General features: G+C 38.1%; 1 protein-coding gene across 1 annotated transcript in view; it reads left to right on the top strand.

Moving 5' to 3' along the window:
- LOC116304053 (uncharacterized) overlaps positions 1-13401 on the top strand; it is a 29038-nt gene extending 15637 nt beyond the window's left edge. The window contains exons 27-49 of the mRNA XM_089039409.1: positions 262-315; positions 1783-2048; positions 2365-2460; positions 2947-3285; positions 3476-3549; positions 4118-4181; positions 4403-4612; positions 4909-5108; positions 5286-5742; positions 6103-6365; positions 6639-6753; positions 7043-7300; positions 7420-7534; positions 8327-8743; positions 9069-9263; positions 9529-9678; positions 9764-9820; positions 11089-11121; positions 11201-11296; positions 11863-11963; positions 12122-12186; positions 12263-12414; positions 12501-13401. Of these exons, the coding sequence (XP_088895535.1) occupies positions 262-315; positions 1783-2048; positions 2365-2460; positions 2947-3285; positions 3476-3549; positions 4118-4181; positions 4403-4612; positions 4909-5108; positions 5286-5742; positions 6103-6365; positions 6639-6753; positions 7043-7300; positions 7420-7534; positions 8327-8743; positions 9069-9263; positions 9529-9678; positions 9764-9820; positions 11089-11121; positions 11201-11296; positions 11863-11963; positions 12122-12186; positions 12263-12414; positions 12501-12715 (3992 nt within the window). The 3' untranslated portion in view covers positions 12716-13401. The remainder of the gene's footprint in view (positions 1-261; positions 316-1782; positions 2049-2364; positions 2461-2946; positions 3286-3475; positions 3550-4117; positions 4182-4402; positions 4613-4908; positions 5109-5285; positions 5743-6102; positions 6366-6638; positions 6754-7042; positions 7301-7419; positions 7535-8326; positions 8744-9068; positions 9264-9528; positions 9679-9763; positions 9821-11088; positions 11122-11200; positions 11297-11862; positions 11964-12121; positions 12187-12262; positions 12415-12500) is intronic.
- The last annotated feature ends 798 nt before the right edge of the window (positions 13402-14199 follow it).

Genomic DNA, 14199 nt, shown 5'->3' on the forward strand with positions numbered 1-14199 from the left:
AAAATATTGCTGAACCTATATGCATGGAATGAATTCTTGTGAAACTTAAAAGGCTTTCAGGGTCAAAGAGCTTTTTTTCATCGTCACAAAACCATTACTAATTATTTCCTACGACTAATATTTGTGTGTAGCCATGCTGTAAAAATATTATTGGATGAAGAGTAAAAGCTTGGCAAAGTTAGTCTAGGAGGCACTTAACAGCCCTCTAAACCCTATTTGAACCCTCATATAATGCGTTATTTGTCTATTTATTATTCACAGGCAACCTTTTACCGTGCCCAAAGGGTCAAGCAGGCATTGTTCCCAACTGCAGAAGTAAGTAATATTCTATATATACATATATATATATGGGGATGCGGGTTCGTTGCGCTTATTTAATGATGAGAGTTCCGGTCGATAAATTATTAGAAACTTATCGAAGAAATTTATCGACCGGAACTCTCGTCATTGGATAAGCGCAGCGAACTTGTATCTTCATGCCGCCACAGAGGCAAGGCATTGTTACGCAACAGCTAAACTGCATCCACTGATTAATTATGTATACTTTTTCTATATGAATGATGGTAACGAATATTCTTGTCATTGAGTCCCCTGGAGAGTGAAGCGATTCGCGAAACAGGCTTGTCGGGAAAAATGTTGTCTTGACTTTTTCTTCTCAAACAAATATTCTGCTCTACTTCTATCGATGTATTGAGCACTATTTTACGGAAAATTGATTCACAGATTTCTTATATATATATATATATATATATATATATATATTGTAGTATACATTTATACATATATCTATCATTTATTCAGTATATTTAATAATATGCAAAACAGAAAACTCGCTTTATTTATTATTTTTTTCATTCAATAAACGTCAAAATATTTTATTCTTGTGTTTTATATCCTACAGATTATAAACCAATTGGTTTCGTGGGTTAAAAAAGTAAAATTGCAATATGCATCTCATTAGGTATTTGTATAAATGTATAAATGTATACTACAACGTTTCTGCAATCGAGTGTATATATATATATATATATGCATATATATATACATCATAGAGGTCATATGTTGCTATAGATCGTTTTTCATGAGTACTTACCGCCAAAAAGATTGTCTGTTTGTCCATAGGCAAATAATGCTTTGATTATTCTCGCAGCAAGAATGTTGTTCGAATAGCCGTTCCTCTATCTGGAGGTGCCATACTAAAACTATACAAAAATATGCAAGCGTTAAAGTATGTGCGCATGCGCAGGAGCAATTTCTTATATTTCTTATATTATATTTATATATATATATATCTTATATTTTCACACTTTTGATATGAATGTTGTGTTAAATATACATATACTTTTGAACCTAACGCATATGCAAAATCAAATTCATTCTTCGCCCATACAAACATGTACTTTATTCATCAGTTGGTCTCTAGGGCGGGGAGGTGAAAACGAGAGTACTCGAGAAACAAGTGACAAACAATGCACAGAAACCACATGAATTCTTAATTACGAGTTGGTTTTTTTTCATTAAAAATTACATCAAAACTATGATGAATGGCAAACACTCTCGACCCTAGTATCTATGTAGGGTCAGTAATGGAGAAAGCATCCCTTTATTCACACCCTGCTCTTGGAATGCCACACAGCTTGGTCAGACAAACTAAAACAGAAAAATGACTTCTTAGATATCAAGAGGAATTCTGAAATGAGACGAGCATTTGGCCGAGAAACCTTATTCGACACAAACTGATGTCGTGTGAGGAATTCATACTAAAGAGAATTTTTTTTTCAGTATTAACTATCACGCCTTTTCCATTCCGCCTCGTGCCGTTACCTATGGTAACTTATCTTGAAGACGATAAACCACGAGTGACGATGCTATGCAAGTTCCAGTTCCCTCTTTGGAAAAACGTGTCATTCCAGGTTGAATGGTTTACTGATGGATTCTCGGTTAAGAATGATACCATTTGTGTGAACCAAAATCCATTTAATGATGGTCCGGCTTGTAGCGTCAGACAGAGTGAGCTACAACATGGTTATTATCATGCAGGGCATAGAGTAAGTATAGAATTGTTATATAAGACAAGATTGATTCTGACTTGTTTAATTGTTTTAGCCATGTCTTCGGGACGATTTTATTTAATGAAAAAAAATGAAGCAGTAGTAAACTAAAACTTTGCTTTTTAGCTGCAAACGTAACTTTGTTTTATGACCACGCATCCAATATAAGAATTTGGCAAGTTGCTATTTCATTAATTTCTTCGCCCGAAACCGTATTTCGCTTCAACCCATTTTTTGTCACATAACTGTCCCCATTTGCCTCATTTTTGCGTTAAGCCGTTAAAACCTGTCATTTACTCTCATTAATATTTAGGTTGGTTGCAAACTTCGCATGAAATACACTACAAACCCTAAAAATAATTGGACAGCGTTATGTAGAGAGAGCGATAGTTTCTTTGTTGGGATTGAGGTAAAAACTAATAACTTTTCTGTTCTCTTAGCTTGTTCCCATTCTTATAATTATTATCATGTTGTAGGCCAAAAACGTGCATGCCCATTTCCTTGTAAACATTCCTAAAATTTACTAAATTTCCCCTTAAACAAGAAGAAATATTGGAATAGAATTCTCCAATAATCGAGCCAGACACAAGGTATTGGTATCAATATATGCAGGGATTCCAAGAGGAATTGACGTCTGACAGAGCTGACCTGCATGGAGTCCTCATATCTCCGCTCTTGGGTGCTTAGCAGAATATAATAAAGTCTAGAAGGTTCTTCTTCGTTCTTACAAAAGCGCTGACAGAAAAAGATGCAATATGTTTACTAATATATTTATCATCTTAACTAAAAGCCATATTATCCAACAGCATGGCACATATCAGAGTCATGTTTGGATCCCTTAGGGCCAAATTGAAATAGTCTTTTTTTTTTTTCAATCGTTGATTATATATTGCAGATCTCTCCTCTGACTGCCCTGGTGCATGAATGCGAGAAAGATCGAACCGTGACCTTGTCTTTTCGACCAACTGTCCCTGTTGTACCAGATGACATGACCAAGTTTGACTATGTACCAGTTTCAATATTCGTTCCAAGTCAATTCAAGGAAGTGGACAAAGAGAGTGCGCTAGATACGTGTGATCTAAAATTAAGAACCGCGGATATCAAAAATGGAAAGAAAATCAAAATCAAAGGAATCTGTGACAACCAAAAAGAAAACGCTGCAACACTAGAGTATCACTTTTCAATTGAAAATACTCATCCATTTTGGGGGCTTTATAGGTTTTCATCAGTTAAGGTAAGTTCCGCGTAATCTGGGTGTTGGCACACCCTTTAAGCTTTTCCGCATCTCGTAAGAGTAAGAAAAAAGAAGGGAAGGGAAGAGGAGAGGCTTGTGAACGTCGATGAAAGTCTTGGGAGGAGGGCTGCCTTCTCTGGTAAAAGAGGCTTACAGAAATGCAATTTACTCTTGGTATCTTATATTGTAGGTTATAATTGAAAACACTGAAACAGCGATGTGCCAATCCACCGGCGATCCTCACTATACCACGTTTGATGGCAGGTTTGTATGCCTTACATGTTTACCATTAAATGAGAACGGAACACCTGGGCCAACTCCATTCAATTTTACTGCGATTCCCAGTCACATGCCACCAACTTAGACCTAAATCAAAAACGAAAAATTGAGTTTTAGTGGACGTCAATCAAAAGGGTTTCTTGTTAACATGTCTAAGGATTTCGACTCCCAATTTCAAACGCTTAAATGCAAAGCATTTGGCATTGATTTATCTGATCTTGAACAAACTCAAATCATAGTCATAGCGCATAGTTATAGCTTTGAAATCAAGCGATTCGGAGCCGTAAGTATACTCCTGTGAAATTTTTGAGAAAATATATCCCGAGCGAGAAATTTATAGCGTCAAGAAACATGAGATAAGGGCAATGGTTTTTGAACTTGTTCACGTGCGTATTCACGCCAGTCCTGGTGTAGAAACCAATAGAAACGATAGAAACCCTTTTGATTGACGTCCACTCAAACTCAAGTTTTCGTTTGTGATGAAAGTCTAGTTGTTCGCGTGTGACTGGGAGTCGCAATAAATAATGACTGCCTATTTTATTCTCTTGTAAAGGTACTATGATTTCTACGAGCCTGGAGACTACGTTCTCTACAGCAACAAAAGACGAAAATTCGAAGTATGTTCTACAGATAAAATAAAAAGTCTGTGATTACATTTGTGCACCATAGTATACAGTTACCCGACCTTCCCCTTTTCCTCCAAAAAATGCAGAAGAAAAAGAAGGTCAGATGCACTTAATATACAAAGAAAAAAAGAGGGAAGGGTTTTCCTATTTTTGGTGTTAAAAGGGGGTGGGGTAGGGTTGGAATAGTCCAATTGTGGTATTTTACATTTTAGATACACACACGTTTGTGGGTATGTTGGCATGTTTCTTGCAACTGTGGAGTGGCGATTCGTGAAGGAAATGACGTTATTGTGATAACTGCCTGCAATAAGCTTCTGAAACAAGAACCAAATATCCTAAGAACAAAAGTAAAAAGCATAGGAGCTCTTGCACGAGGGACGCACGTCTATCGACGAGTTGACGGTTCAACGATCACACATCACGTGAGTGCTAATAGATGAAAACGTAGCAGTAGCAGTAGCAGTAGCAGTAGCAGTAGCAGTAGCAGTAGCAGTAGCAGTAGCAGTAGCAGTAGCAGTAGCAGTAGCAGTAGCAGTAGCAGTAGCAGTAGCAGTAGCAGTAGCAGTAGCAGTAGCAGTAGCAGTAGCAGTAGCAGTAGCAATATTAGCATTACGCTCATCAAACATACAGAGGTTTGATAAATTTTACTGGTTCGCAACTTAGTATCAGTATAATCCTAGCACGGCTGATGACTTTATCTGTTATTTTATTCATGAAGGTGGTTCTTCCTTCTGGTACTCGTGTAAAAGCAGAGCGCAACTCATGGGGAATGAATGTGTATCTGACAGCACCTGGGTCTGATTCATCCAACACCGCTGGCCTGTGTGGTGATTTTAATGGTATCAAGGAGGACGACTTCCACAAAGGCGGAGACAAAAAAGTTCATGCAGATCCAGTATCATTTGCCAGGAGTTGGAAGTAAAGACATTAGTACACTAGATTACATAAATTCGTAATATAAACTGTGTGTTATAATAAGAAGCGAGGAGCCGTTAGTATCGAATACAAATAGTTGGTAGATTTGTGACCATTTTCTCCCCCAAACCATTAACAACCTTACCCAGCACTAATAAACCTTGAACGGTTTTCCTATAGACTGAGACCAGACCAAAGCTTCTTCGAGATATTACCGCCAAGGGAAGAAGTCGCTGAAGAAGGTAAATCATGTACCTGCCCCGCTGGAAGACACGAACATCACTTTACAGACTGTAAAGACAACGCAAATCGATTCAAAGGATTTGGACCAGAATCTGGAGAAGATATTGCAGATAGACTAAGAAAAGGTGGCCGAGTACGAAGATCTAGTGAAGATGAATTATATACTGATGACATAATGGACTATGAAGACCGCAGCTTCTTCCAAGAAGACGAAGAGCTGCGATATGCCTTAAAGCGCATGCGCCGCAAAAGAAGCGCTCAGGGGATGTCGGAAGCAGATGCTAAGAGGCACTGTAAAGGTATCATAGAGAATTCCATAGCGGGAAAGATGTGCAAAACTGTGCCTGGATTTAACCTTACGATTGCAATGCAGCAGTGTATCACAGACTTAAAGGTAAGTAAATCTTTCCGCATTAAAATCCTTGTAAATGTCTAACGCGCTTCTTCATGGCTCGTTAAGGTCAAGAAACAGGCCCTGACAATTATTGCTTACGTTAATATCTGCTGTAATGCCCATGATACCTCTCGAACAGAAGATATAAGCACGGCTTAATGGAATTTATACATGCTACTAACGTAACATGCTCTCCAAACTTTCTTTCTAGATCTTGCTAGAACGCGATTAATTACTATCTGTATCTTAGTATCTGTAGCTCCCAAGCTCTAGCGTAAATTAATAAAAGCAATCAACATCAATTGCGAAAGTTACTTTCTCAAGACAATTAATTTTCGATCTGTTGGCATATTTTCCAAGATCACAGCCGATAAAACATTCGCAAGTTCAGCCTTTGATGCCATGAGGGAGGGATGTGAAGAGGTAGCCTTGAAGAACATATCACTCTTCTCGAGAGATCCACACAGCGGAGAGCTTAAGCCACCCGCTGAAATTGGAGAAAATCTGTGTCCAGGTGATTGCAATAACCATGGTGACTGTACAAACAGAACGTGCATCTGTGAGGAAGGATATACTTCAGCTGATTGCTCTATGCCTGTTGATGCTGTCCCAGATTTGTTAGGGTACGGATTCACCAACATAACAAACCCAGAGCCTTGTCATTCTTACTGCGCATGGTCAGGTCGACAAAATGGCATTTTGACCATGCGCAATAAGAATGACTGGGCTCTGGGCTCGAGGATGCAAAATAAGATTAAAATCCTACTCGAAGTCTAAATGTCTCATAAACTGTGAACACATGACCAAGAGTATTCACAAGCTCTAACAGCAAAACTGTCGAGGAGCGGGAAGATACGTACATGAAAGTTAAACTTTCTTGTTCGTTATGTTTTTAGTATCTATGAAGGAGGCTTATGTGATATTCGCAAGAGACCATGTAAACAGACAGATATATTTGGACATGATTTCATCAACTCGGAAAACCTAACATGCCATGTTGAAGAGATAAAGGTAAAGTTGGGCGAGAAAAAACTTTTTTCTACTTTATATGTTATTCAGTATAGAAACTGGTCCATGGTAAAATGCATTTAGGTATTAGGTCACTTGAGGAACAAACTATGAAGAACATATGAATAGTCTCCTAGCCTCCCGGGCGTCTCATTTGGGCTCTTCGGGCTTCCTGTGTAGATGGAGGAAATATATTTCAATAAAGGAATCCCAATTACTTTCTTGAAAATAAAATTGGAGTATAACGTCAGTAGTGGATGTTTCTTTTTACTTATTTCTTATTTTTCTCTAGGTCATCGAAGGCAACTGGTCTATTAGACCATACCCTCAGAAATATCCTGGTAAAATGGTTGACATCTTTGGTGTGAGATGTAACCTTCCAGATCCTCCGACAAAACTTGGTGATTATGACCACGAGGGGACCCCTGCTGGGGGACTGTCTATATCGATATCAAATGATGGTGAAATGAGGAGCATTCGTCGTAAACGTTTTGTGTCATATGATTCACTTTGTATGGCATGTACCAATTCTTCCAGCTGTCAAAAGAAAGTAAGACGCTCAACTCGTAAAATTCAAATGGAATTTTTCCTTCTCTTTTGTTCGGTTTTCAGTAAAGACTACTTCATCGACGCATTCATCTAAATCCTTTTCATTCCCCTTTATTTAAGAATGAGTCCTGCCTCATCAATGGACATTGTTTTGCTGCCAACACATCCAATCCAAAGGACTGGTGCCTTCAATGTTTACCAGCAGACAGTATGTCATCATGGACACCTAGGAAAGGTATGGCAAAAACAAAATCGAGATTCGAGACGCCGGTAGTGAAACTAAACTCCTCTTTTTTTACTTATCACAAGACTTGTTCGAAAAAAGACATATCAAACGGTTAGTGACTCCAGGGACCGCGGAAAGGGAATGCACTACCACTTTTTTTCGTAAACTAATACGATATACACCTTACTTGACTTACAAGTAACCACTTACAAGTCACCACAGGGACTTGATCTTCACTACTTTGAAGTAAGGATTATATTTCACGGGTAATGAAGCCATAGGAACCGTGGAGAGTGAGGGCAGGGGATGCTATACTCTGCCCCTCTATTCCTTAAATACGATATGCAGCATGCTTGACTATGAAGAGGCAGCAGCCTCGAAACATCTGGAATACAAATTAATCTAATGCTGTATGTCGTAATTCCTCATTTCAAGTCTACATTTACTAAATTGCGCAACACGTGCAGTTCTTGGGTACATGGTATGTTCATCTCTTTGATTACAAATCACCAGCCACATGTACAGTGACTAAACCTTACTTGTTTTAGCCCTTATAACATGAAGTAGTTGGTTTGTACTTGGCAAGTCTTGATTGGGGTTGCGTTTCATAATTTCATTCAAAATCCACTGTTTCTCAAAAGAGAACACAAAATGAAAAAGTTGAGTTACAAAAACACACACAAATAAAATTTGCGAGGTTATTCGGGTAGTGGTGTTTACCGCGTACGAGGTAATACCTGTCTATTCTTTTAAAATAACGATTTATTTTACTACTAGTAGTTTTTGTTTTCGCTATTTCAGTTAACCAGCCACCAAAATTCGCTGACAAACAGTCTACTCGATGGGCCATCAATGGAGAGTACCTTCCATTACAGTTGAAGGCAACAGACCCTGATTATCGTCCTGTTACATATTCTCTAATAAGTTCCACTGCTTCTGGTTATACATTCAGTCCTACTGGTCTGTTGACATGGAACGTGTCGTCACAAACTAACCAACAGTTTGTATTCAAAGTCACTGACGAGTGTAACGCTACTGACACCATAACCATCAATATAGCTATTGTTACTTGTCCTTGTCAAAATGGTGGCAGATGTGTGCCTAACCCTAGCCAGCCACGGGGCTCTGGTCATTACACCTGTAATTGCGCAATGGATTTTACAGGTCCACAATGTGAAAACAATATTGACGATTGTCTTACAGCTCAGTGCGTCAATGGTAAGAAAACGACTTAGTTGGTCACTTCTTTGAGCCAATCATGCCTTTTAATTCAACAGTTTATTTGTATGTTAAACCTTAAACTGTTCTCTGACCTAAAATAATTTATAAGACGATGCTAAAACGAAAATACGAAGGGAGCAACGCTCGTTTCAAATTCTCAGAGAATACGAGTTATTTCTGTGCTCGCTGTCAGCTCACTAAACAACCGATATTCTGTGAAAAGCCGAATTAAATACTTTTGGTATTACCTGACGTAGTGCAGGTTAATTTTTGGATGCTTTAGCTTTTTCCCATTTTTCAAATTAAAAATTGATGTTTCTAGGTACCTGTGTGGACGGGGTGAATAATTATACATGTCGCTGTGATGTTGGTTTTACGGGTTCCCAGTGTGATCAGCGACTGACTCGCTGCACCAATCAGACGTGTTTCCCTGGTGTCACGTGTACAGAGATTTCTGGTGGAGTATCCTGTGGACCTTGTCCTGTGGGATTCTCTGGGGATGGGAAAACATGCCTAGGTAAGCTGATAGCCTTCGTAAATATTGTGCTTGCTATTATCATACATTATCAAATATTGTGCACCTTTTCATTTAAGCGAGACATAATAGACGGTATTCGTTGTTGTGCAATGTTTTCCCATTACAGACAAGTGTCATTCCCTAGAGAACAATATTGGTAGTATCTCATGCGCAAACGTCAAACAAAAGGAATGTTACTTGGTAATGACACGAGGTCTGCAATTCGTAATAAAGCGACACTCGGGTCCATATTATATCTTGTCAGCTGTACCAACGACCAGCACACCGTCTACGACGACTGCTACTCTAACGATGGTGGCAACTACTTCAACTCCCCCAATAACTACAACTGCACCACCGACGACTACCTCTCCATCAACAACTAGTAGTTCCCCCCCAACCACTACCGAGCTGCGTAAGTATATATAAGGAAGATATTGCATGCAAGTAACGTATGTTTAACTGAACTCAACACTTTTACTCTGTACGTATTTCCACAGCTACAACGACGCAAGAAAAAACGTCTACCACTTACAGTCCAACCACCACTGAACAAGGTTTATAAAGAATTAAGAAATTTAGCCCAATTTTTAGGAAACACGGTTGTCGAGCCAGTGTATTTCTAACAAAGTGTTAAACGGTAGATGCACGAGATCCCCAAGTTGAATTTGTAATGATGAAAAGGTAAATTATACACCGTGAAAAGATGAAAAAACTTAAGCCGCATTTCTTTGGTCTTGCGACAATCATTGTTGAAGAGCACGAAGGCCCTAAGGGTCCCCATAGTTAACCGCAACTTTTCTCTGCTTGACTCTGATACTCGCACTTCTGCTATTTTCAACAACCGCCCTCTCTTTTCCTATAAACGTGATCGTAATCTCCGTTCTTTCTTGGTCAAGGGAGTTCTTCCCTCTAACAAAGAACCTGGTACTTTTCGCTGTTCTCGTAAACGTTGTTATACTTGTCCTCACATAGCCTCTCACACTTCTGTTGTCGGTCCTAAATCTACTGTTAAAATCACTGACCATTTTGTTTGTACCACTTCTAATGTTGTATATTGTATTAAATGTACCCGCTGTAATCTTTTGTATGTGGGCGAGACTGGCCGCCGTCTTGGTGATCGCATTTGCAATCACCTTTATGATATTCGCAATAACGATCCCTCCAAACCAGTTTCCCGCCATTTTAATCTAGCTAACCATTCTCTTTCTGACTTCATTGTTTTCGGTCTTTCTTTGCTTAACGGCAACAATGATTGTCGCAAGACCAAAGAAATGCGGCTTATTCACCTATTGGGCACTCTTAGTCCCAACGGGATTAATGAACGCTTTATTTTCAACTAACCTTTTCTTTTGTCTTTTGATTGTTTGTTTTTGTTTCCTTGCCTACCTTGCTCTCATTGGTTTCTTTTGTCTTATTCTATCATATATACACTCCTTTCTACCACTTCTTTCTCTTTTACTCCGACGAAGGACTAGCGTCCGAAACGTCAGTAAGTTTTTTCATCTTTTCACGGTGTATAATTTACCTTTTCATCATTACTGTTTCATTAGAAACACCGACGCAGCTCACACTAGTTTTTAGCTAGTTATATCAAGTTGAATTTGTTTAATTAATAAACTTTCAGTAAAAAACGCATGAAACATTGCGAGGAGGAGTGGGGGGAGGGGAAGGGGGGGTTGGGGAGAAAAACAGTGCTGTCTTCATCTTCCCAACCAAAAGCAAATGTAACATGACATCATGCCTAATTGAAGGTAAAAGAGACGCAAATGGAAATTGATACTAGTAGTAACAGAGAATTCGAAGTTCTTTTTTCTCTTTGCAGGTAATGGCACAACACAACTACCCAAAACTCAAGGTAAAAACACTTTTATAAAATTCCAATCAGTTGATGCACTACCTTGTGCTTTATATCAAGCATTGTTTATCTCAAATAGCCCGCGTCAATGAGACGTCAACTGAAGCGGAAAAACCAACAACCACAGCAAAGATAACAGAAACTGGATCAACAGCAAACACAGCGAAACGAGTCGGTAAGAGGCTTGTTTAGGAAACCTGACAATTTTATAGATCCTATGTTTTGATATAGCTGATGTTTGATCCATGATAGAATGTTCATTGGTGCAAAATTTCCCCATTTCAGGCTACATGTCAATTCTTCTTAAGAATAAGATTCTTTGTTCAATTGAAATCCCTATGATGTAAATCTGGTGCGCATCCATTTGACAAACATGGCAACCATCTTGATTGTCTTAAAAGAAATGAAGACAGGTCTTACGTAATTAAAAGGTCAACCAAAATGGCGGCAATGACGTCACATGTACAAGGACAAAGACGTGGCCGCCATGTTAGTTGACATAACAAGAAAAACAAAGACCAAATATTTTGATTATATATCAACTAACCAACATGGCGGCAATGTCGTCACATGCTCAAGGACAAAAGACATGGCTACCATTTTGGATGACATAACAAACAGCCCAAATCTTCAAAATACTGTCACATGAACCCCAAGCCGGTATTGTTAAGAGTTTGATTGTCTGGCATTTAAAGTTATGATGTAACTGAAAATTATTGTAACTTTTTTTGTCATTTTAAGTTAAAGAGTGTCAGATTCGTATCAAACGAGCTTGGGTTGATGAATATAATGATGTAAGAAGCCATGCGTTTGATGCTATTTCGAGTCTTCTTTGGAAAGAGGTTAGTATTCTTTATTTTTTTCTTTCCCTTTCTTTCTCTCTATCTCTCTTTTCTCTTATTATGAATCATTCCCTTCTCCATCTTTTTTTCCTTTCCATATGATTTATAAATCATTATACTCCAACACAAACTTGATCATTGAATCCTTTCAATTCTAGATTTGGGCCTCGTTTATACAAGCCAAAAATCACAACCTCTTAAAAGTCGTCGTTTCTAAGTTAAGGTAGCGTCAATGTCATGTATTACTCTAGATCAAATTGTCATCATGTGCAAAAATTTTACGATCTTTTTCTTTGCAGAAAAGGAAGTATAATTGCTGAATTTGAACTGATTTTCAAAAATGAGCCCGAAGAACCTTTAAAGCCAATCAAAGATCGGATCAAAGATGGGAAACTAGGCGAGCTAGAGGTAGATGCTGACTCGTTAACACTAAGAGATGAACACCCCAAAGGTAAAAAAAAATGGTGAAACATATCTTGCCATCGCGCGTATTCTTGACAGTTCAATCTTTAATAATGACTTTTTTTTTTTTTTCAGATAAAAAACCAGAGCCCAAGGACAAAGGCTCTATAATTATTATCGTTATTGTCATTGTCGTGATAGCCATTGTTGTGATAATTATAGTAATCGTAGTGATTGCCTATAGGAGAAAACAAAAGCGTACCCGTAACCTTCAACGAATCCGAAAACAGGACGAAGATGGTAAACCTGGAGAATTGTTACCACTAACAGAAAAGAATAGTTCTAAATAGAATAAAAGACTTAGGTCGAACATTTTTTAACTAAATGAAAGAAAATACTCTTTTCGGAAGTTGAAGATGAAATTTTCTTTACAAGTCGGGGTTTCTTGATTCGGGCTTCTGACCAGTAGGAACGCCGGCTCACACAAATGGCTGTTCACCCCTGACTGAGCCCAGGTACAGAAAATGCATATTTAGGATAGATAATTAAAATATATAGTTTAGATAATTATGATTATACGTAATGTTTTTATATATAAATAGTATAGTAATAAAAATTTTTGGAATACCGGTTGCCAGTTGACCTCCTTACCCCTCTGGTTGCAGGCATTTTCCAGTTCTCTTGCGAACAGGATTATTTATCAATCTTGTCTGAAATATTATGGAAAATGGACTGTGTCAGTAGGAAAAACATTACTTCCAAAGTTTAAAGTAATGTCTTTAGTTTTCTTTAGCTTTAGGTTATTTGTTTGTTACGAAATTTAGCCAATGAAAATTCTCATAAATTACCGTCCCTGTAGGGGCAAGGCAGTGCATGGCACGTCTGTCCCGAATATTTATCCTCATTTGCCCTTGGCTTTTGCTTTTTAAAACATTGATGTAACGCAGTATCGTATTTCTCCTGAGAAATCGATTCTTCCACCTTCTCGTCGAGTCCAGTCTTTAATAAAGAGACCAATAAATATATAATGAATACCGACATGTGTTAAAGGCAGAGTATTTATTCGTGAAAATTGAAATCGTTTCACTTAAAGTACTTGAATACTAGTAATCTCAAAAAAAAAAAAAAAAAAAAAAAACAAAACATGTCAAAACCGATAATCAGTAGGACTGATCAGTCAAGACTTATCACTTCTGCCGTCTGTTGTTGAATAAAATATTATATAAATAGCGATATTCCACTTTATTAAGAGGTTTGTTTTTGAAAGTCTTTCGAGCTGAAGTCAATGTCATTTGTTTTGTACATTTTGTGCCATACTTTTACTTATTAAGATTAGGTCAAGATTGGACTGGAAACTCAAAACCTCTCAACGTGTAAATATTTTCGTATATTTTAAGATATTTTGTATAAGGAGCTCAGGGGCTACATTTTGAATGCGATGTAACATGGAACAGTTGTTTATCCGTGTCTCCCCGTTTCACTCGTCACCCCCCTCCACTTTGAACTAGTTGTCATTCCTCTAGTGAATCACTTTCTTAATCCAGCTGCTATGGCATCAGGGTACTACCTATTCATATTCGTACTAAATTCGGACGACATTTATCGCATTCACCTTGGCCATCAGACCTTTAGTTTTTCCCGATAGGACTTCTACAGAAAGGGCCGGTCTGCTGACCCAAAAGATTTTTGATACGTTTTTAAAAGTACGTCAGTCCTCGTACAACAACCTGAACTACTTCAACACTCCTACCAAGAAAGGTCAAGTCCTATTAATTTCTCTCAAATTTCAATCAAAATGGCTTCCATAGAAACGAAGTTTTTGGCTTTTTTATTT

The sequence above is a fragment of the Actinia tenebrosa genome, unplaced genomic scaffold, assembly GCF_029948245.1.
Source record: "Actinia tenebrosa isolate PJP-AT-01 unplaced genomic scaffold, QUT_ActTen_1.0 PGA_scaffold6__47_contigs__length_16458017, whole genome shotgun sequence".
NCBI classification, from domain to species: Eukaryota; Metazoa; Cnidaria; class Anthozoa; order Actiniaria; family Actiniidae; genus Actinia; species Actinia tenebrosa.